The sequence below is a fragment of the Anopheles darlingi genome, chromosome 2 (genome assembly GCF_943734745.1).
Source record: "Anopheles darlingi chromosome 2, idAnoDarlMG_H_01, whole genome shotgun sequence".
Lineage (NCBI taxonomy): Eukaryota > Metazoa > Arthropoda > Insecta > Diptera > Culicidae > Anopheles > Anopheles darlingi.
This window is the reverse complement of record NC_064874.1, coordinates 51124957-51149636: the sequence shown is the minus strand read 5'-3', so window position 1 is coordinate 51149636 and position 24680 is coordinate 51124957. Positions and strand designations below refer to the sequence as shown.

General features: G+C 40.4%; 1 protein-coding gene across 6 annotated transcripts; it reads right to left on the bottom strand.

Moving 5' to 3' along the window:
* On the bottom strand, positions 1 to 22214 carry LOC125949686 (uncharacterized). Of its 6 annotated transcripts, none has more exons than XR_007468675.1 (2): positions 1631 to 2231; positions 1 to 660 (listed from the first exon to the last, which is right to left on the bottom strand). XR_007468675.1 is itself a non-coding variant. In XM_049676958.1 (2 exons), exon 1 carries the CDS (start codon positions 21818 to 21820, stop codon positions 20564 to 20566), a length of 1257 nt encoding a protein of 418 aa, XP_049532915.1. In that variant the 3' UTR covers positions 1 to 660; positions 20553 to 20563. The 6 variants fall into 6 exon arrangements, 3 of the variants coding, with proteins under 3 accessions (XP_049532915.1, XP_049532914.1, XP_049532913.1); XM_049676958.1 differs by lacking the exon at positions 1631 to 2231 and adding an exon at positions 20553 to 21820; XR_007468674.1 differs by lacking the exons at positions 1 to 660; positions 1631 to 2231 and adding exons at positions 9461 to 10120; positions 11091 to 11691.
* Positions 22215 to 24680: the final 2466 nt, after the last annotated feature.

Below are 24680 nucleotides of genomic sequence, written 5' to 3'. Positions count from 1 at the left end.
CAAAATCCCGCCGGTATTCGTCCTTTAGCTTTGAAGCTGCTAAAACCGCTTCCTTGTGTTCCGCCTTCCAATTATCTGCTGCCTCCTTGTTGGCGCAACAGTTTGGGCAGGTCAGCTCCTTTAATCGCCTCACCTCCTCCTGTAAGGCCTTTTTCTCGGCATTTGCTTCCTTGAGTTTAGCAACCGTGTGGTCCAGCCTTATTTGGAGGTCCTTAATCGGCGTGGAAAAGCGGGACTAATTAGGGATTTTGCCTTTTTTGAGTTATTTGTTACTTACCTTATCCTTTTTCGTACGGATTCGACTGGAAGACAGCATTTTCAATTGATTTTTTCGACAAAAACACAAAAATTTCCAAATGCAGATCCGTGAAAATCAAATGGCGCCAAAAAAAACGGTTTTTTTAATTACGTCCACGCCGGGGGGACTTGTCTTTTTCGAAATTACCCCAAAACCCCAAAAAACCCCAAAAACCCCAAATATTCGCAACATTTTTAGCCGATGCGCACATTGCATATTGCATCGTTAACTGGTGTTTTATATGATATTCATTATTTTCCAAATGCATTTATGCACTGAATTCAGGTAAAAAGCCATATTTAAGTTTAATTTTATCATTTTCCAAATCTAATTTTTGACTAATTGAACTACTATGCGACAACCTCTAACTAATGTATATATACAAACTTACAATATTAGTGTGCTTAACTAATTGTAGCTTCCCTCTAATGCTTCGTTCCCAGACAATACTATTTACAAGATCTGGGGCGAACAGGCTCCTGCACACCACTCTTTGTACAGTTTTCGGATTGGGTGTTCCTGCTATTTGTGGTGCGAGCACCTCAAGCACCTTGACTTTAAAGTCAACCGCCGCCGCCGATTTCTCCAATTGTTTTATTGCATCTATGGTTATTGGTAAATCCGGTAGCGTGTGCATTGTGCGGTTCGGTTGCAAGCTCTTTACATATTCGGCGAATTCCCGCCGGTAGTCGTCTTTTACCTTTTCTTTTGCGAGAACAGCTTCTTTATATTTCGCCTCCCAATAAGCTGCTGCCTCCTTGTGGGTGGCATAATTTGGGCAGGACAACTCTTTGAGTCGCCTCACCTCCTCCTGCAAGGCCTTTTTTTCCTTAACGGAATCCTTGAGCTTATCAACCGTGTGCTCCAGCCTTATTTGGAGGTCCTTAATCTGCGTGGAAAAGCGGGACTAATTAGGGATTTTGCTTTTTATGAGATATTTGTTGCTTACTTTATCCTTTTTAGTGCGAATTCTATTCGAAGACAGCATTTTTAAGCGATTTTTTCCAAAAAAAAATCCCAAATGCGTTGCAAATCAGCGAAAATCAAAAGGCGCGAAAAAAAAGGTTTTTTAATTAGTTTGACGTCCCCGCCGGGGGGACTTGTTTTTTTCGAAATTACCCCAAAACCCCAAAAAACCCCAAAAACCCCAAATATTCGCAACATATTTAGCCGCATCGTTATCATATTGCATCGTTAACTGGTGTTTTATATGATATTCATTATTTTCCAAATGCATTTATGCACTGAATTCAGGTAAAAAGCCATATTTAAGTTTAATTTTATCATTTTCCAACATCTAATTTTTGACTAATTGAACTACTATGCGACAACAACACGTCAATTTAACACAACACACACAATTTAACAATTAAAAAACAACGTAGTTCATTTTTACTTAAACTACTACTTAATTCTAAATTAATGTATATATACAAACATACAATATTAGGGTGCTTAACTAATTGTAGCTTCCCTCTAATGCTTCGTTCCCAGACAACACTATTTACAAGATCTGGGGCGAACAGGCTCCTGAACACCACTCTATGAACAGTTTTCGGATTGGGTGTTCCTGCTATTTGAGGTGCGAGCACCTCAAGCACCTTGACTTTAAAGTCAACCGCCGCCGCCGATTTCTCCAATTGTTTTAGTGCATCTATGGTTATTGGTAAATACGGTAGCGTGTGCATTGTGCGGTTCGGTTGCAAGCTCTTTACATATTCGGCGAATTCCCGCCGGTAGTCGTCTTTCACCTTTTCTTTTGCGAGAACAGCTTCTTTATATTTCGCCTCCCAATAAGCTGCTGCCTCCTTGTGGGTGGCACAATTTGGGCAGGACAACTCTTTGAGTCGCCTCACCTCCTCCGGCAAGGCCTTTTTTTCCTTAACGGAATCCTTGAGCTCCTTACACAACACACACAATTTAACAATTAAAAAACAACGTATTTCATTTTTACTTAAACTACTACTTAACTCTAAACTAATGTATATATACAAACTTATAATATTGGGGTTCTTAACTAACAGGAGCTTGCCTCTAATGTTTCGCTCCCAGACAACACTATTTACAACATCTGGAGCGAACAAGCTCCGGAACACCGCTCTATGTACAGTTTTATGGTTAGGCGTTCCTGATAGTTTAGGTGCGAGCAGCTGAAGTACCTTGACTTTAAAGCCAACTGTCGCGGCCGCTTCCTCCAACTGTTTTAGTTTTAGTAAATCCTTTATCGGGAAATCCGGTAGGGGCATTGTGCGGTTCGGAATGCTGCTTTTCACATATTCGGCGAACTCCCGCCGGTATTCGTCCTTTAGCTTCTCTTTTGCTACAACCGCTTCTTTGTGTTTCGCCTCCCAATTATCTGCTGCCTGCTTGTTGACGCAACAATTTGGGCAGGTCAACTCCTCCTTTAATCGCCTCACCTCCTCCTGTAAGGCCTTTTTCTCGTTATTTGAATCCTTGAGTTTTTGCACAGTATGCTCCAACCTCATTTGGAGGTCCTTCATCTGCGTGGAAAAGCGGGACTTATTAGGGATTTTGCCTTTTTTGAGGTATTTGTTACTTACCTTATCTTTTTTTGTACGAATTCTATCCGAAGACAGCATTTTGAATCGATTTTTTCCAAAAATTTCCAAATGTTTTCCAACGTAAGCACGAAAATTCAAAGGCGCGAAAAAAAAGGTTTTTTAATTAGTTTGACGTCCCCACCGGGGGACTTGTTTTTTTTTTTAAATTATCCCAAAACCCCAAAAACCCCAAATATTCGCAACATATTTAGCCGATGCGCACATTGCATATTGCATCGTTAACTGGTGTTTTATATGATTTTCATTATTTTCCAAATGCATTTATGCACTGAATTCAGGTAAAAAGCCATATTTAAGTTTAATTTGATCATTTTCCAACAGCTAATTTTTGACTAATTGAACTGCTATGCGACAACAACACGTCAATTTAACACAACACACACAATTTAACAATTAAAAAACAACGTAGTTCATTTTTTCTTAAACTACTACTTAACTCTAAACTAATGTATATATACAAACTTATAATATTGGGGTTCTTAACTAACTGGAGCTTGCCTCTAATGTTTCGCTCCCAGACAACACTATTTACAACATCTGGAGCGAACAAGCTCCGGAACACCGCTCTATGTACAGTTTTCGGATTGGGTGTTCCTGGTATTTGAGGTGCGAGCACCTCAAGCACTTTGACTTTAAAGTCAACCGCCGCCGCCGATTTCTCCAATTGTTTTAGTGCATCTATGGTTATTGGTAAATACGGTAGCGTGTGCATTGTGCGGTTCGGTTGCAAGCTCTTTACATATTCGGCGAATTCCCGCCGGTAGTCGTCTTTCACCTTTTCTTTTGCGAGAACAGCTTCTTTATATTTCGCCTCCCAATAAGCTGCTGCCTCCTTGTGGGTGGCACAATTTGGGCAGGACAACTCTTTGAGTCGCCTCACCTCCTCCGGCAAGGCCTTTTTTTCCTTAACGGAATCCTTGAGCTCCTTACACAACACACACAATTTAACAATTAAAAAACAACGTATTTCATTTTTACTTAAACTACTACTTAACTCTAAACTAATGTATATATACAAACTTATAATATTAGGGTGCTTAACTAATTGTAACTTCCCTCTAATGCTTCGTTCCCAGACAACACTATTTACAAGATCTGGGGCGAACAGGCTCCTGAACAACACTCTATGTACGGTCTTCGGGTTGTTGGGTGCTCCTGGTATTTGAGGTGCGAGCACCTAAAGCACCGTAACTTTGCAGTCAACCGCCGCCGCCGCTTTCTCCAATTGTTTTAGTGCAATAACCGATTTGATTGGTAAATCCGGTAGCGTGTCCGAATGCACACGGTTGCGGTTCGGAATGCGTAAGCTTTTCACGTATGTCGCGAATTCCCGCCGGTATTCGTATTTTACCTTTTCTTTGTCCAGAATAGCGGCTTTGTATTTAACCTCCCAATTCGTCGCTGCTTCCTTGTGAGGAATAGTCCTTTGGGCAGGACAACGACCCTTTAAGCCGTCTTATCTCTTCCTGCAGAGCCTTTTTTTCCCATAACACTATGTCGTCGTCTCTTATCATAATACCCTTCATATCATTTAGCGTGGGGTGTTCCTCGGCCATGTCGTCATCCAGGGGGATAGATATTTAATTACGTTTATTAACCTTAACGTCTAGATTACAACTAACTATTCTACTTACTTCCTACTTATACTATCCAATTCTGCTATAAACTTATCTCTAAACTGCTCGAATAAACGAGTTGTACCCCGCTGGGCCGCTCTGCCTTTCGAGCAGCGATCGATCAGTTGATGATAGTAATGATCATCAACTCAGCGATCCCGCTGCAGCCATAACTTCTCCGTGGGGTAGAAAAGCTTGTCCTCAAGCGTTTAGGCTTTAGAATGATATTAGAATTAGAATAATACTTTCCAGCCGGGAAATGTTTCTTCCAGCCTAGAGGATCGGTATTTGCATGCATTTTTTCGCTGATTATTTCACAACACCGTACCGTTCGTCTCATACCGTGTACCGTCTCCTAGTTATCATTGTGCAGTGTACATTTGAAGGAGATGGAGTAGAGAAGAGTTTCTTTGCGTTGCTTTTGCCTTTTTTTTGATATTTTGCTGCATGTTGCCCTTCTTTTCTTTGATCGACACATTTGTTTCTTATAAGCTGATTCTATGGCGAGAGCGTCAGCGACGTACAATTGAACCGCACATTTCAAGCAGACCCTATGATGTTTATAATTATCGCATTATTTCATTAACATTATTTTCGTTCTTAATATAATGGAATGGAAAAATTACAATAGTTAAGTAACCTAATTACAATTACCTAATCGCTTCAGCTTATTCTTATTTCTCTTAACATTTCTTAGACCTATTGTTACAGTTCTTCGGTTACTATTACATTTTTTTTTGTAAACCGTGGGTCTAATTTTTTTCTAACATCCTTCTTAATATAGATATCGTTTCCTACGTTAATAGCAGGTGGCTCTTCCTTTGCATTATTATTTTTTTCCATCCTAGATTTAGACTTGCATAAATTCTTTTTCACCTCCGAGACAATTTTATCCGAGGTTTGTAAAAATATCGTTGGGGTTTGTCAGATTTTGTTGATCGAAGATTATTTCATTTGGTGTAAATGAAGTTGCTGAGTGAATTGATTCATTGTACAGACATGTTACTACTTTAATTATTTCCGATGAAGAGAGGTCTTTGAATTTATGCTTATTAGTGTTGAATAATTCAATTACTGTGCTGTGTGTCTTTTCAACTTGTCCATTTGATTCTGAAGAAGATGAAAATTGTATATTCGTTCCAACATTTGCCAAGAACGTTTGTAATTGAATGCTTGTAAAAGCTGCCTCGTGATCGCAAATGATTGTCTTCGGGAATCTAAAACATTTGAAATATTCTGTTAGGGCTTTTTGAATGTCTGTAGTGTTTCGTGTTGGGATTTCAATCAACTGGAGATGTTTTGAAAATGCACAAACCAACGACAATGTAGTGTAATAGTAGTAATGTTTGTCTATTCCAAAAATGCCCATATGTACTCTATTGAATGGTGCTGTTTCAATAGGTCTTGCGGATATTTTGATATTGTAGGGTTTTCTCGCGTATTTATGTTGTGCACAGATGGTGCATGAATTAATTAGTTTTCGGATTTTGGGGATCATTTTTGGGAAAAAATAAGCTCTTTTAATTTGATTTTCTACTTCTGTGATCCCTCGATGAGCTCTTTCGTGTTCTCTTCGTACGATTTCATCTTGTTCGGATTCAGAAACTATGTCTTTGACTAAATTTTGAGTCATTACAAAATGACAACTTGAATTACAAAAGTTTTATCTATACGCTTCTTGAATTAAGTTCATAATAGGTTCTGGAGCTAACAAAGCGTTTTGCTTCCCATTGGAATGTTCTTTTAAGAAGTTCGTAATATTCGTTTTGTCAAACGCGGTGGCACAAATAGTAGTCCTTTTATAATTTGGAAAGATAATTTCCTTAGTGGTTGAATTAACGTCCATTTGTTTGAAAATAATTTGGTTTCTGTAGCTATCTATAGCTCTTTCTGTAAAGTGCATGTAATGGTCATCAGATGCGTTACTTGAATGTACAGTGTCGGTTGATGATAAAGGAGCATTATTTTGCACTGATGATTCATCAGAATTCTCATTGATTTCTAATTCTTTTTGATTATCGTCTATTTTCCTGCTGAGTGCATCAGCAACGACATTCGTTTTTCCTGTTTTGTTGATGACATCTGTAACGCTACTGGCGTTTAGTCGCGACCGATTACGCCGCGCCAGTCCGAAACGTTGCCGAAGCAAAGCGTGCGATGCTGCAGAGGAGCTGGAAGAGACTCTTGTCGCTGATTCCGCTGGTCGCTGATCGCTGGTCCGGACGAAAAGGCCTGTCAAATGCTGACTCGGTGTCTCACAAGGGTTACCACGGGTGGGGCCCAGAGCAAGATCGAGTAGCTGAGGCTTTCGGATGAGCTGTAGCGGTCTCAAGACAAACGCGGATGGTTTCGTGTTGAGTACAAACTTCCAACTCCCCTTTATTACGGTCTATCTTAGCCTATTTATACTCTAAAGTTCTAAGTGGAGAAGCCACCCCTCTCACCCCCTTCGCTCCCGAGTCTCAACTGCTGACTCCGCAAACCAAACAGACACCGATGTTTAGTCGCTGCTTCCGGGACCGACCGAGCCGCTTCGCTGATGCTTTGGTTTGGCTCTGTTTGTATGACTTTCATACAAACAGCTGGACCGCAAGTTCCGCACTTCCAGAATGAGGTCATTGCTGCGACCTCATTATCGTTGTGACATCGTCGTCAGGGCGCATTGGGTGGCGACGTGTTGCACATGTTGTCTTCCTGTCATGTCACATCGTCGTCGCGTCGCATCGGTCATCGGCTGCGCAGGTAGCTCCGGTGTCGTGTTGTGCTGCGATGGTGAACTGGCCAATTCTCCAAGGGCTATGCTATTGCATACTTCTAGGCATACGAAGAAGCGTCAAGACTCGAGAACGCGAGGCGGGGCGCTTCACATCATAATCGTAATTTTCTAACTCTCGCGCCATCTTATTAATTTTGCGTTTTTGTTTGATTTTTTTATAAAGATGAGGGGCTTATGATCTGTTACGAGAGAAAATTTGTTGCCATAAAGGTATGGTTTAAATTTCGTCACTGCCCATATTATGGCTAAAGCCTCTTTTTCTAAAGCAGGGATTTAGTTCGCACTAATATTTTCCCGTCCCTAAGCCTGCGGGCCTCTAGGGGTTTGTCGTCGATAGCATTCTCTATTACTTTGCATAACTAAAACGGGTTGACGTTTCCCAGGCTTTTGCCTACCGTTGTGCTTTCCATTAACATGATCTGCTCTTCTCCTCGGCCATGTCGTCATCCAGGGGGATAGAGTTTTGGGCATTCCGTCTTTTGCGTTTTTTTTTTTTTGGCGCTTCTGCCAGCACCGCATACTCGTTCCTCAAGGGGATTCCTCCCCCGTGGTCTACGATCCGCATCTCCTTCTGAACCGCCTTTACTTCCGTTATCGTCTTCAGAAAACACTTTAATCACGTCCGCGTGCTGTAGGTGTCAGCTGTCAACTGAGTTCGTGATACAGCAAGGATAAGTTGTTGCATTTTTTAATGATAGATTACTCCTTCCAGACATCATCAAGGAAAGCTCTCCTGCAATAAAGATTAAGGATAGCCTTTTTGGCTAGTACCAACAACGGGAACGAACAGATCATAGGTCCATCTCACATCCGCGCTCGTTTAGTAAGTTTCTTCCTTCGACTCGAGCAAGCAAAGCCAAAAGTCCTTTCGTAATCGAAGACGATATGAACAAAATGCATATATGATGCAGCAATGATTCCTCTTTGGATGAAGTAGCGAGGGTCTGGGAAACATCCTGCTTCCCCGGTGGTCCTTGAACAACTCAATCCACTTACTTATATTCCCTGAAAGGGTAAACGTGGGTGTTGCGTTCGATGATTTGAATGAAAGCCCCACACTCTTGCTAAATGATGAAAATCATACTCCATTATGCTATAGAAGCCTTTGCTATAGAAATTCCTTTTTATTTTTCCCTCTTTTTTTATTTTTCAATCTTCATTTACACTTCTTCTTCGGTCGGTAGCGACTCCAAAACAGGTATGAAATAATGTACCTTTTCAAATGTTAGATGTGCCATTTTACAATAAATGTCTGTAATAGAATATACCCGTAACGAAGTTGGCAAAATATTAGGGGACGTATTAATATGAAAATTTAGGACATTTTGTCTATCAATCCTATTCTCTGTTAAAAAAGTTTCTCCTAAAACGTTTAACTTTTCGTATAATTCTAATTTTCGTTGGTTTAATGAAACGATACCCACCAGCTCGAAATCAGTAGTTAAGATACAACTGTCGTTGGGCTTGTTTGATATAACATACTTCTTCATATACAAAGCAAGCCTTCCCCTTGGTTTATAAAACAACGATATGGGGAAGGGGCATGAAAAGTTCTATTTACGGTGTACTCCGCTATTACACGGGTCGTATTCCCTGTACTGGTGAGTGCTAATTCTTTCAACACATCGAAACTATCCTCAAACCTATGCGTAGAGTTCTATCCGCACTGCCGTGAAGCCTTATTTCGTCACACACTTAAAGCTTAACCTAAACGCTTAACACTTACTTAAAACAAAACCTAAGCCTAACCTTATACTTACTTAATAACTACTAAACTAACCTAACTGTGTATTTTCATACTTAAACTTATTTTTTAAAAAGGAGCGGAGTTCAATTCTACTTAAACTACTACTTAAATCTAGACAAATATCTATGTACAAACTTATAATATAGGGGTTCTTAACTAACCGGAGCTTGCCACTAATGTTTTGCTCCCAGACTACATTTTTTATAATGTCTGGAGCGAACAAGCTCCGGAACACCGCTCTGTGGACGGTCTTGGGGTTGGTTGCCTTTTTCAATCTTGGTTGGAGCACCTCTAACACCTCAATCCTACATTCCCCTGGAGCCTCCGCCGCCGTTTCCTCCAATTTAATTAGTGAACTTACATCAATAAGTGGTAAATCAGGTAGCTCTTTTTCCTCTGTCATCTGTTGCTGCTGGCGGTGGAAGCGCTTCACGTAAGCGGCAAAATCCCGCCGGTATTCGTCCTTTAGCTTTGAAGCTGCTAAAACCGCTTCCTTGTGTTCCGCCTTCCAATTATCTGCTGCCTCCTTGTTGGCGCAACAGTTTGGGCAGGTCAGCTCCTTTAATCGCCTCACCTCCTCCTGTAAGGCCTTTTTCTCGGCATTTGCTTCCTTGAGTTTAGCAACCGTGTGGTCCAGCCTTATTTGGAGGTCCTTAATCGGCGTGGAAAAGCGGGACTAATTAGGGATTTTGCCTTTTTTGAGTTATTTGTTACTTACCTTATCCTTTTTCGTACGGATTCGACTGGAAGACAGCATTTTCAATTGATTTTTTCGACAAAAACACAAAAATTTCCAAATGCAGATCCGTGAAAATCAAATGGCGCCAAAAAAAACGGTTTTTTTAATTACGTCCACGCCGGGGGGACTTGTCTTTTTCGAAATTACCCCAAAACCCCAAAAAACCCCAAAAACCCCAAATATTCGCAACATTTTTAGCCGATGCGCACATTGCATATTGCATCGTTAACTGGTGTTTTATATGATATTCATTATTTTCCAAATGCATTTATGCACTGAATTCAGGTAAAAAGCCATATTTAAGTTTAATTTTATCATTTTCCAAATCTAATTTTTGACTAATTGAACTACTATGCGACAACCTCTAACTAATGTATATATACAAACTTACAATATTAGTGTGCTTAACTAATTGTAGCTTCCCTCTAATGCTTCGTTCCCAGACAATACTATTTACAAGATCTGGGGCGAACAGGCTCCTGCACACCACTCTTTGTACAGTTTTCGGATTGGGTGTTCCTGCTATTTGTGGTGCGAGCACCTCAAGCACCTTGACTTTAAAGTCAACCGCCGCCGCCGATTTCTCCAATTGTTTTATTGCATCTATGGTTATTGGTAAATCCGGTAGCGTGTGCATTGTGCGGTTCGGTTGCAAGCTCTTTACATATTCGGCGAATTCCCGCCGGTAGTCGTCTTTTACCTTTTCTTTTGCGAGAACAGCTTCTTTATATTTCGCCTCCCAATAAGCTGCTGCCTCCTTGTGGGTGGCATAATTTGGGCAGGACAACTCTTTGAGTCGCCTCACCTCCTCCTGCAAGGCCTTTTTTTCCTTAACGGAATCCTTGAGCTTATCAACCGTGTGCTCCAGCCTTATTTGGAGGTCCTTAATCTGCGTGGAAAAGCGGGACTAATTAGGGATTTTGCTTTTTATGAGATATTTGTTGCTTACTTTATCCTTTTTAGTGCGAATTCTATTCGAAGACAGCATTTTTAAGCGATTTTTTCCAAAAAAAAATCCCAAATGCGTTGCAAATCAGCGAAAATCAAAAGGCGCGAAAAAAAAGGTTTTTTAATTAGTTTGACGTCCCCGCCGGGGGGACTTGTTTTTTTCGAAATTACCCCAAAACCCCAAAAAACCCCAAAAACCCCAAATATTCGCAACATATTTAGCCGCATCGTTATCATATTGCATCGTTAACTGGTGTTTTATATGATATTCATTATTTTCCAAATGCATTTATGCACTGAATTCAGGTAAAAAGCCATATTTAAGTTTAATTTTATCATTTTCCAACATCTAATTTTTGACTAATTGAACTACTATGCGACAACAACACGTCAATTTAACACAACACACACAATTTAACAATTAAAAAACAACGTAGTTCATTTTTACTTAAACTACTACTTAATTCTAAATTAATGTATATATACAAACATACAATATTAGGGTGCTTAACTAATTGTAGCTTCCCTCTAATGCTTCGTTCCCAGACAACACTATTTACAAGATCTGGGGCGAACAGGCTCCTGAACACCACTCTATGAACAGTTTTCGGATTGGGTGTTCCTGCTATTTGAGGTGCGAGCACCTCAAGCACCTTGACTTTAAAGTCAACCGCCGCCGCCGATTTCTCCAATTGTTTTAGTGCATCTATGGTTATTGGTAAATACGGTAGCGTGTGCATTGTGCGGTTCGGTTGCAAGCTCTTTACATATTCGGCGAATTCCCGCCGGTAGTCGTCTTTCACCTTTTCTTTTGCGAGAACAGCTTCTTTATATTTCGCCTCCCAATAAGCTGCTGCCTCCTTGTGGGTGGCACAATTTGGGCAGGACAACTCTTTGAGTCGCCTCACCTCCTCCGGCAAGGCCTTTTTTTCCTTAACGGAATCCTTGAGCTCCTTACACAACACACACAATTTAACAATTAAAAAACAACGTATTTCATTTTTACTTAAACTACTACTTAACTCTAAACTAATGTATATATACAAACTTATAATATTGGGGTTCTTAACTAACAGGAGCTTGCCTCTAATGTTTCGCTCCCAGACAACACTATTTACAACATCTGGAGCGAACAAGCTCCGGAACACCGCTCTATGTACAGTTTTATGGTTAGGCGTTCCTGATAGTTTAGGTGCGAGCAGCTGAAGTACCTTGACTTTAAAGCCAACTGTCGCGGCCGCTTCCTCCAACTGTTTTAGTTTTAGTAAATCCTTTATCGGGAAATCCGGTAGGGGCATTGTGCGGTTCGGAATGCTGCTTTTCACATATTCGGCGAACTCCCGCCGGTATTCGTCCTTTAGCTTCTCTTTTGCTACAACCGCTTCTTTGTGTTTCGCCTCCCAATTATCTGCTGCCTGCTTGTTGACGCAACAATTTGGGCAGGTCAACTCCTCCTTTAATCGCCTCACCTCCTCCTGTAAGGCCTTTTTCTCGTTATTTGAATCCTTGAGTTTTTGCACAGTATGCTCCAACCTCATTTGGAGGTCCTTCATCTGCGTGGAAAAGCGGGACTTATTAGGGATTTTGCCTTTTTTGAGGTATTTGTTACTTACCTTATCTTTTTTTGTACGAATTCTATCCGAAGACAGCATTTTGAATCGATTTTTTCCAAAAATTTCCAAATGTTTTCCAACGTAAGCACGAAAATTCAAAGGCGCGAAAAAAAAGGTTTTTTAATTAGTTTGACGTCCCCACCGGGGGACTTGTTTTTTTTTTTAAATTATCCCAAAACCCCAAAAACCCCAAATATTCGCAACATATTTAGCCGATGCGCACATTGCATATTGCATCGTTAACTGGTGTTTTATATGATTTTCATTATTTTCCAAATGCATTTATGCACTGAATTCAGGTAAAAAGCCATATTTAAGTTTAATTTGATCATTTTCCAACAGCTAATTTTTGACTAATTGAACTGCTATGCGACAACAACACGTCAATTTAACACAACACACACAATTTAACAATTAAAAAACAACGTAGTTCATTTTTTCTTAAACTACTACTTAACTCTAAACTAATGTATATATACAAACTTATAATATTGGGGTTCTTAACTAACTGGAGCTTGCCTCTAATGTTTCGCTCCCAGACAACACTATTTACAACATCTGGAGCGAACAAGCTCCGGAACACCGCTCTATGTACAGTTTTCGGATTGGGTGTTCCTGGTATTTGAGGTGCGAGCACCTCAAGCACTTTGACTTTAAAGTCAACCGCCGCCGCCGATTTCTCCAATTGTTTTAGTGCATCTATGGTTATTGGTAAATACGGTAGCGTGTGCATTGTGCGGTTCGGTTGCAAGCTCTTTACATATTCGGCGAATTCCCGCCGGTAGTCGTCTTTCACCTTTTCTTTTGCGAGAACAGCTTCTTTATATTTCGCCTCCCAATAAGCTGCTGCCTCCTTGTGGGTGGCACAATTTGGGCAGGACAACTCTTTGAGTCGCCTCACCTCCTCCGGCAAGGCCTTTTTTTCCTTAACGGAATCCTTGAGCTCCTTACACAACACACACAATTTAACAATTAAAAAACAACGTATTTCATTTTTACTTAAACTACTACTTAACTCTAAACTAATGTATATATACAAACTTATAATATTAGGGTGCTTAACTAATTGTAACTTCCCTCTAATGCTTCGTTCCCAGACAACACTATTTACAAGATCTGGGGCGAACAGGCTCCTGAACAACACTCTATGTACGGTCTTCGGGTTGTTGGGTGCTCCTGGTATTTGAGGTGCGAGCACCTAAAGCACCGTAACTTTGCAGTCAACCGCCGCCGCCGCTTTCTCCAATTGTTTTAGTGCAATAACCGATTTGATTGGTAAATCCGGTAGCGTGTCCGAATGCACACGGTTGCGGTTCGGAATGCGTAAGCTTTTCACGTATGTCGCGAATTCCCGCCGGTATTCGTATTTTACCTTTTCTTTGTCCAGAATAGCGGCTTTGTATTTAACCTCCCAATTCGTCGCTGCTTCCTTGTGAGGAATAGTCCTTTGGGCAGGACAACGACCCTTTAAGCCGTCTTATCTCTTCCTGCAGAGCCTTTTTTTCCCATAACACTATGTCGTCGTCTCTTATCATAATACCCTTCATATCATTTAGCGTGGGGTGTTCCTCGGCCATGTCGTCATCCAGGGGGATAGATATTTAATTACGTTTATTAACCTTAACGTCTAGATTACAACTAACTATTCTACTTACTTCCTACTTATACTATCCAATTCTGCTATAAACTTATCTCTAAACTGCTCGAATAAACGAGTTGTACCCCGCTGGGCCGCTCTGCCTTTCGAGCAGCGATCGATCAGTTGATGATAGTAATGATCATCAACTCAGCGATCCCGCTGCAGCCATAACTTCTCCGTGGGGTAGAAAAGCTTGTCCTCAAGCGTTTAGGCTTTAGAATGATATTAGAATTAGAATAATACTTTCCAGCCGGGAAATGTTTCTTCCAGCCTAGAGGATCGGTATTTGCATGCATTTTTTCGCTGATTATTTCACAACACCGTACCGTTCGTCTCATACCGTGTACCGTCTCCTAGTTATCATTGTGCAGTGTACATTTGAAGGAGATGGAGTAGAGAAGAGTTTCTTTGCGTTGCTTTTGCCTTTTTTTTGATATTTTGCTGCATGTTGCCCTTCTTTTCTTTGATCGACACATTTGTTTCTTATAAGCTGATTCTATGGCGAGAGCGTCAGCGACGTACAATTGAACCGCACATTTCAAGCAGACCCTATGATGTTTATAATTATCGCATTATTTCATTAACATTATTTTCGTTCTTAATATAATGGAATGGAAAAATTACAATAGTTAAGTAACCTAATTACAATTACCTAATCGCTTCAGCTTATTCTTATTTCTCTTAACATTTCTTAGACCTATTGTTACAGTTCTTCGGTTACTATTACATTTTTTTTTGTAAACCGTGGGTCTAATTTTTTTCTAACATCCTTCTTAATATAGATATCGTTTCCTACGTTAATAGCAGGTGGCTCTTCCTTTGCATTATTATTTTTTTCCATCCTAGATTTAGACTTGCATAAATTCTTTTTCACCTCCGAGACAATTTTATCCGAGGTTTGTAAAAATATCGTTGGGGTTTGTCAGATTTTGTTGATCGAAGATTATTTCATTTGGTGTAAATGAAGTTGCTGAGTGAATTGATTCATTGTACAGACATGTTACTACTTTAATTATTTCCGATGAAGAGAGGTCTTTGAATTTATGCTTATTAGTGTTGAATAATTCAATTACTGTGCTGTGTGTCTTTTCAACTTGTCCATTTGATTCTGAAGAAGATGAAAATTGTATATTCGTTCCAACATTTGCCAAGAACGTTTGTAATTGAATGCTTGTAAAAGCTGCCTCGTGATCGCAAATGATTGTCTTCGGGAATCTAAAACATTTGAAATATTCTGTTAGGGCTTTTTGAATGTCTGTAGTGTTTCGTGTTGGGATTTCAATCAACTGGAGATGTTTTGAAAATGCACAAACCAACGACAATGTAGTGTAATAGTAGTAATGTTTGTCTATTCCAAAAATGCCCATATGTACTCTATTGAATGGTGCTGTTTCAATAGGTCTTGCGGATATTTTGATATTGTAGGGTTTTCTCGCGTATTTATGTTGTGCACAGATGGTGCATGAATTAATTAGTTTTCGGATTTTGGGGATCATTTTTGGGAAAAAATAAGCTCTTTTAATTTGATTTTCTACTTCTGTGATCCCTCGATGAGCTCTTTCGTGTTCTCTTCGTACGATTTCATCTTGTTCGGATTCAGAAACTATGTCTTTGACTAAATTTTGAGTCATTACAAAATGACAACTTGAATTACAAAAGTTTTATCTATACGCTTCTTGAATTAAGTTCATAATAGGTTCTGGAGCTAACAAAGCGTTTTGCTTCCCATTGGAATGTTCTTTTAAGAAGTTCGTAATATTCGTTTTGTCAAACGCGGTGGCACAAATAGTAGTCCTTTTATAATTTGGAAAGATAATTTCCTTAGTGGTTGAATTAACGTCCATTTGTTTGAAAATAATTTGGTTTCTGTAGCTATCTATAGCTCTTTCTGTAAAGTGCATGTAATGGTCATCAGATGCGTTACTTGAATGTACAGTGTCGGTTGATGATAAAGGAGCATTATTTTGCACTGATGATTCATCAGAATTCTCATTGATTTCTAATTCTTTTTGATTATCGTCTATTTTCCTGCTGAGTGCATCAGCAACGACATTCGTTTTTCCTGTTTTGTTGATGACATCTGTAACGCTACTGGCGTTTAGTCGCGACCGATTACGCCGCGCCAGTCCGAAACGTTGCCGAAGCAAAGCGTGCGATGCTGCAGAGGAGCTGGAAGAGACTCTTGTCGCTGATTCCGCTGGTCGCTGATCGCTGGTCCGGACGAAAAGGCCTGTCAAATGCTGACTCGGTGTCTCACAAGGGTTACCACGGGTGGGGCCCAGAGCAAGATCGAGTAGCTGAGGCTTTCGGATGAGCTGTAGCGGTCTCAAGACAAACGCGGATGGTTTCGTGTTGAGTACAAACTTCCAACTCCCCTTTATTACGGTCTATCTTAGCCTATTTATACTCTAAAGTTCTAAGTGGAGAAGCCACCCCTCTCACCCCCTTCGCTCCCGAGTCTCAACTGCTGACTCCGCAAACCAAACAGACACCGATGTTTAGTCGCTGCTTCCGGGACCGACCGAGCCGCTTCGCTGATGCTTTGGTTTGGCTCTGTTTGTATGACTTTCATACAAACAGCTGGACCGCAAGTTCCGCACTTCCAGAATGAGGTCATTGCTGCGACCTCATTATCGTTGTGACATCGTCGTCAGGGCGCATTGGGTGGCGACGTGTTGCACATGTTGTCTTCCTGTCATGTCACATCGTCGTCGCGTCGCATCGGTCATCGGCTGCGCAGGTAGCTCCGGTGTCGTGTTGTGCTGCGATGGTGAACTGGCCAATTCTCCAAGGGCTATGCTATTGCATACTTCTAGGCATACGAAGAAGCGTCAAGACTCGAGAACGCGAGGCGGGGCGCTTCACATCATAATCGTAATTTTCTAACTCTCGCGCCATCTTATTAATTTTGCGTTTTTGTTTGATTTTTTTATAAAGATGAGGGGCTTATGATCTGTTACGAGAGAAAATTTGTTGCCATAAAGGTATGGTTTAAATTTCGTCACTGCCCATATTATGGCTAAAGCCTCTTTTTCTAAAGCAGGGATTTAGTTCGCACTAATATTTTCCCGTCCCTAAGCCTGCGGGCCTCTAGGGGTTTGTCGTCGATAGCATTCTCTATTACTTTGCATAACTAAAACGGGTTGACGTTTCCCAGGCTTTTGCCTACCGTTGTGCTTTCCATTAACATGATCTGCTCTTCTCCTCGGCCATGTCGTCATCCAGGGGGATAGAGTTTTGGGCATTCCGTCTTTTGCGTTTTTTTTTTTTTTGGCGCTTCTGCCAGCACCGCATACTCGTTCCTCAAGGGGATTCCTCCCCCGTGGTCTACGATCCGCATCTCCTTCTGAACCGCCTTTACTTCCGTTATCGTCTTCAGAAAACACTTTAATCACGTCCGCGTGCTGTAGGTGTCAGCTGTCAACTGAGTTCGTGATACAGCAAGGATAAGTTGTTGCATTTTTTAATGATAGATTACTCCTTCCAGACATCATCAAGGAAAGCTCTCCTGCAATAAATATTAAGGATAGCCTTTTTGGCTAGTACCAACAACGGGAACGAACAGATCATAGGTCCATCTCACATCCGCGCTCGTTTAGTAAGTTTCTTCCTTCGACTCGAGCAAGCAAAGCCAAAAGTCCTTTCGTAATCGAAGACGATATGAACAAAATGCATATATGATGCAGCAATGATTCCTCTTTGGATGAAGTAGCGAGGGTCTGGGAAACATCCTGCTTCCCCGGTGGTCCTTGAACAACTCAATCCACTTACTTATATTCCCTGAAAGGGTAAACGTGGGTGTTGCGTTCGATGATTTGAATGAAAGCCCCACACTCTTGCTAAATGATGAAAATCATACTCCATTATGCTATAGAAGCCTTTGCTATAGAAATTCCTTTTTATTTTTCCCTCTTTTTTTATTTTTCAATCTTCATTTACACTTCTTCTTCGGTCGGTAGCGACTCCAAAACAGGTATGAAATAATGTACCTTTTCAAATGTTAGATGTGCCATTTTACAATAAATGTCTGTAATAGAATATACCCGTAACGAAGTTGGCAAAATATTAGGGGACGTATTAATATGAAAATTTAGGACATTTTGTCTATCAATCCTATTCTCTGTTAAAAAAGTTTCTCCTAAAACGTTTAACTTTTCGTATAATTCTAATTTTCGTTGGTTTAATGAAACGATACCCACCAGCTCGAAATCAGTAGTTAAGATACAACTGTCGTTGGGCTTGTTTGATATAACATACTTCTTCATATACAAAGCAAGCCTTCCCCTTGGTTTATAAAACAACGATATGGGGAAGGGGCATGAAAAGTTCTATTTACGGTGTACTCCGCTATTACACGGGTCGTATTCCCTGTACTGGTGAGTGCTAATTCTTTCAACACATCGAAACTATCCTCAAACCTATGCGTAGAGTTCTATCCGCACTGCCGTGAAGCCTTATTTCGTCACACACTTAAAGCTTAACCTAAACGCTTAACACTTACTTAAAACAAAACCTAAGCCTAACCTTATACTTACTTAATAACTACTAAACTAACCTAACTGTGTATTTTCATACTTAAACTTATTTTTTAAAAAGGAGCGGAGTTCAATTCTACTTAAACTACTACTTAAATCTAGACAAATATCTATGTACAAACTTATAATATAGGGGTTCTTAACTAACCGGAGCTTGCCACTAATGTTTTGCTCCCAGACTACATTTTTTATAATGTCTGGAGCGAACAAGCTCCGGAACACCGCTCTGTGGACGGTCTTGGGGTTGGTTGCCTTTTTCAATCTTGGTTGGAGCACCTCTAACACCTCAATCCTACATTCCCCTGGAGCCTCCGCCGCCGTTTCCTCCAATTTAATTAGTGAACTTACATCAATAAGTGGTAAATCAGGTAGCTCTTTTTCCTCTGTCATCTGTTGCTGCTGGCGGTGGAAGCGCTTCACGTAAGCGGCAAAATCCCGCCGGTATTCGTCCTTTAGCTTTGAAGCTGCTAAAACCGCTTCCTTGTGTTCCGCCTTCCAATTATCTGCTGCCTCCTTGTTGGCGCAACAGTTTGGGCAGGTCAGCTCCTTTAATCGCCTCACCTCCTCCTGTAAGGCCTTTTTCTCGGCATTTGCTTCCTTGAGTTTAGCAACCGTGTGGTCCAGCCTTATTTGGAGGTCCTTAATCGGCGTGGAAAAGCGGGACTAATTAGGGATTTTGCCTTTTTTGAGTTATTTGTTACTTACCTTATCCTTTTTCGTACGGATTCGACTGGAAGACAGCATTTTCAATTGATTTTTTCGACAAAAACACAAAAATTTCCAAATGCAGATCCGTGAAAATCAAATGGCGCCAAAAAAAAACGGTTTTTTTAATTACGTCCACGCCGGGGGGACTTGTCTTTTTCGAAATTACCCCAAAACCCCAAAAAACCCCAAAAACCCCAAATATTCGCAACATTTTTAGCCGATGCGCACATTGCATATTGCATCGTTAACTGGTGTTTTATATGATATTCATTATTTTCCAAATGCATTTATGCACTGAATTCAGGTAAAAAGCCATATTTAAGTTTAATTTTATCATTTTCCAAATCTAATTTTTGACTAATTGAACTACTATGCGACAACCTCTAACTAATGTATATATACAAACTTACAATATTAGTGTGCTTAACTAATTGTAGCTTCCCTCTAATGCTTCGTTCCCAGACAATACTATTTACAAGATCTGGGGCGAACAGGCTCCTGCACACCACTCTTTGTACAGTTTTCGGATTGGGTGTTCCTGCTATTTGTGGTGCGAGCACCTCAAGCACCTTGACTTTAAAGTCAACCGCCGCCGCCGATTTCTCCAATTGTTTTATTGCATCTATGGTTATTGGTAAATCCGGTAGCGTGTGCATTGTGCGGTTCGGTTGCAAGCTCTTTACATATTCGGCGAATTCCCGCCGGTAGTCGTCTTTTACCTTTTCTTTTGCGAGAACAGCTTCTTTATATTTCGCCTCCCAATAAGCTGCTGCCTCCTTGTGGGTGGCATAATTTGGGCAGGACAACTCTTTGAGTCGCCTCACCTCCTCCTGCAAGGCCTTTTTTTCCTTAACGGAATCCTTGAGCTTATCAACCGTGTGCTCCAGCCTTATTTGGAGGTCCTTAATCTGCGTGGAAAAGCGGGACTAATTAGGGATTTTGCTTTTTATGAGATATTTGTTGCTTACTTTATCCTTTTTAGTGCGAATTCTATTCGAAGACAGCATTTTTAAGCGATTTTTTCCAAAAAAAAATCCCAAATGCGTTGCAAATCAGCGAAAATCAAAAGGCGCGAAAAAAAAGGTTTTTTAATTAGTTTGACGTCCCCGCCGGGGGGACTTGTTTTTTTCGAAATTACCCCAAAACCCCAAAAAACCCCAAAAACCCGAAATATTCGCAACATATTTAGCCGCATCGTTATCATATTGCATCGTTAACTGGTGTTTTATATGATATTCATTATTTTCCAAATGCATTTATGCACTGAATTCAGGTAAAAAGCCATATTTAAGTTTAATTTTATCATTTTCCAACATCTAATTTTTGACTAATTGAACTACTATGCGACAACAACACGTCAATTTAACACAACACACACAATTTAACAATTAAAAAACAACGTAGTTCATTTTTACTTAAACTACTACTTAATTCTAAATTAATGTATATATACAAACATACAATATTAGGGTGCTTAACTAATTGTAGCTTCCCTCTAATGCTTCGTTCCCAGACAACACTATTTACAAGATCTGGGGCGAACAGGCTCCTGAACACCACTCTATGAACAGTTTTCGGATTGGGTGTTCCTGCTATTTGAGGTGCGAGCACCTCAAGCACCTTGACTTTAAAGTCAACCGCCGCCGCCGATTTCTCCAATTGTTTTAGTGCATCTATGGTTATTGGTAAATACGGTAGCGTGTGCATTGTGCGGTTCGGTTGCAAGCTCTTTACATATTCGGCGAATTCCCGCCGGTAGTCGTCTTTCACCTTTTCTTTTGCGAGAACAGCTTCTTTATATTTCGCCTCCCAATAAGCTGCTGCCTCCTTGTGGGTGGCACAATTTGGGCAGGACAACTCTTTGAGTCGCCTCACCTCCTCCGGCAAGGCCTTTTTTTCCTTAACGGAATCCTTGAGCTCCTTACACAACACACACAATTTAACAATTAAAAAACAACGTATTTCATTTTTACTTAAACTACTACTTAACTCTAAACTAATGTATATATACAAACTTATAATATTGGGGTTCTTAACTAACAGGAGCTTGCCTCTAATGTTTCGCTCCCAGACAACACTATTTACAACATCTGGAGCGAACAAGCTCCGGAACACCGCTCTATGTACAGTTTTATGGTTAGGCGTTCCTGATAGTTTAGGTGCGAGCAGCTGAAGTACCTTGACTTTAAAGCCAACTGTCGCGGCCGCTTCCTCCAACTGTTTTAGTTTTAGTAAATCGTTTATCGGGAAATCCGGTAGGGGCATTGTGCGGTTCGGAATGCTGCTTTTCACATATTCGGCGAACTCCCGCCGGTATTCGTCCTTTAGCTTCTCTTTTGCTACAACCGCTTCTTTGTGTTTCGCCTCCCAATTATCTGCTGCCTGCTTGTTGACGCAACAATTTGGGCAGGTCAACTCCTCCTTTAATCGCCTCACCTCCTCCTGTAAGGCCTTTTTCTCGTTATTTGAATCCTTGAGTTTTTGCACAGTATGCTCCAACCTCATTTGGAGGTCCTTCATCTGCGTGGAAAAGCGGGACTTATTAGGGATTTTGCCTTTTTTGAGGTATTTGTTACTTACCTTATCTTTTTTTGTACGAATTCTATCCGAAGACAGCATTTTGAATCGATTTTTTCCAAAAATTTCCAAATGTTTTCCAACGTAAGCACGAAAATTCAAAGGCGCGAAAAAAAAGGTTTTTTAATTAGTTTGACGTCCCCACCGGGGGACTTGTTTTTTTTTTTAAATTATCCCAAAACCCCAAAAACCCCAAATATTCGCAACATATTTAGCCGATGCGCACATTGCATATTGCATCGTTAACTGGTGTTTTATATGATTTTCATTATTTTCCAAATGCATTTATGCACTGAATTCAGGTAAAAAGCCATATTTAAGTTTAATTTGATCATTTTCCAACAGCTAATTTTTGACTAATTGAACTGCTATGCGACAACAACACGTCAATTTAACACAACACACACAATTTAACAATTAAAAAACAACGTAGTTCATTTTTTCTTAAACTACTACTTAACTCTAAACTAATGTATATATACAAACTTATAATATTGGGGTTCTTAACTAACTGGAGCTTGCCTCTAATGTTTCGCTCCCAGACAACACTATTTACAACATCTGGAGCGAACAAGCTCCGGAACACCGCTCTATGTACAGTTTTCGGATTGGGTGTTCCTGGTATTTGAGGTGCGAGCACCTCAAGCACTTTGACTTTAAAGTCAACCGCCGCCGCCGATTTCTCCAATTGTTTTAGTGCATCTATGGTTATTGGTAAATACGGTAGCGTGTGCATTGTGCGGTTCGGTTGCAAGCTCTTTACATATTCGGCGAATTCCCGCCGGTAGTCGTCTTTCACCTTTTCTTTTGCGAGAACAGCTTCTTTATATTTCGCCTCCCAATAAGCTGCTGCCTCCTTGTGGGTGGCACAATTTGGGCAGGACAACTCTTTGAGTCGCCTCACCTCCTCCGGCAAGGCCTTTTTTTCCTTAACGGAATCCTTGAGCTCCTTACACAACACACACAATTTAACAATTAAAAAACAACGTATTTCATTTTCACTTAAACTACTACTTAACTCTAAACTAATGTATATATACAAACTTATAATATTAGGGTGCTTAACTAATTGTAACTTCCCTCTAATGCTTCGTTCCCAGACAACACTATTTACAAGATCTGGGGCGAACAGGCTCCTGAACAACACTCTATGTACGGTCTTCGGGTTGTTGGGTGCTCCTGGTATTTGAGGTGCGAGCACCTAAAGCACCGTAACTTTGCAGTCAACCGCCGCCGCCGCTTTCTCCAATTGTTTTAGTGCAATAACCGATTTGATTGGTAAATCCGGTAGCGTGTCCGAATGCACACGGTTGCGGTTCGGAATGCGTAAGCTTTTCACGTATGTCGCGAATTCCCGCCGGTATTCGTATTTTACCTTTTCTTTGTCCAGAATAGCGGCTTTGTATTTAACCTCCCAATTCGTCGCTGCTTCCTTGTGAGGAATAGTCCTTTGGGCAGGACAACGACCCTTTAAGCCGTCTTATCTCTTCCTGCAGAGCCTTTTTTTCCCATAACACTATGTCGTCGTCTCTTATCATAATACCCTTCATATCATTTAGCGTGGGGTGTTCCTCGGCCATGTCGTCATCCAGGGGGATAGATATTTAATTACGTTTATTAACCTTAACGTCTAGATTACAACTAACTATTCTACTTACTTCCTACTTATACTATCCAATTCTGCTATAAACTTATCTCTAAACTGCTCGAATAAACGAGTTGTACCCCGCTGGGCCGCTCTGCCTTTCGAGCAGCGATCGATCAGTTGATGATAGTAATGATCATCAACTCAGCGATCCCGCTGCAGCCATAACTTCTCCGTGGGGTAGAAAAGCTTGTCCTCAAGCGTTTAGGCTTTAGAATGATATTAGAATTAGAATAATACTTTCCAGCCGGGAAATGTTTCTTCCAGCCTAGAGGATCGGTATTTGCATGCATTTTTTCGCTGATTATTTCACAACACCGTACCGTTCGTCTCATACCGTGTACCGTCTCCTAGTTATCATTGTGCAGTGTACATTTGAAGGAGATGGAGTAGAGAAGAGTTTCTTTGCGTTGCTTTTGCCTTTTTTTTGATATTTTGCTGCATGTTGCCCTTCTTTTCTTTGATCGACACATTTGTTTCTTATAAGCTGATTCTATGGCGAGAGCGTCAGCGACGTACAATTGAACCGCACATTTCAAGCAGACCCTATGATGTTTATAATTATCGCATTATTTCATTAACATTATTTTCGTTCTTAATATAATGGAATGGAAAAATTACAATAGTTAAGTAACCTAATTACAATTACCTAATCGCTTCAGCTTATTCTTATTTCTCTTAACATTTCTTAGACCTATTGTTACAGTTCTTCGGTTACTATTACATTTTTTTTTGTAAACCGTGGGTCTAATTTTTTTCTAACATCCTTCTTAATATAGATATCGTTTCCTACGTTAATAGCAGGTGGCTCTTCCTTTGCATTATTATTTTTTTCCATCCTAGATTTAGACTTGCATAAATTCTTTTTCACCTCCGAGACAATTTTATCCGAGGTTTGTAAAAATATCGTTGGGGTTTGTCAGATTTTGTTGATCGAAGATTATTTCATTTGGTGTAAATGATGTTGCTGAGTGAATTGATTCATTGTACAGACATGTTACTACTTTAATTATTTCCGATGAAGAGAGGTCTTTGAATTTATGCTTATTAGTGTTGAATAATTCAATTACTGTGCTGTGTGTCTTTTCAACTTGTCCATTTGATTCTGAAGAAGATGAAAATTGTATATTCGTTCCAACATTTGCCAAGAACGTTTGTAATTGAATGCTTGTAAAAGCTGCCTCGTGATCGCAAATGATTGTCTTCGGGAATCTAAAACATTTGAAATATTCTGTTAGGGCTTTTTGAATGTCTGTA

Bases quoted from the DNA above. Each gene is read 5' to 3' on its own strand.
- LOC125949686 (XM_049676958.1), bottom strand. From the start codon at position 21,820: ATGCTGTCTTCGGATAGAATTCGTACAAAAAAAGATAAGGTAAGTAAC.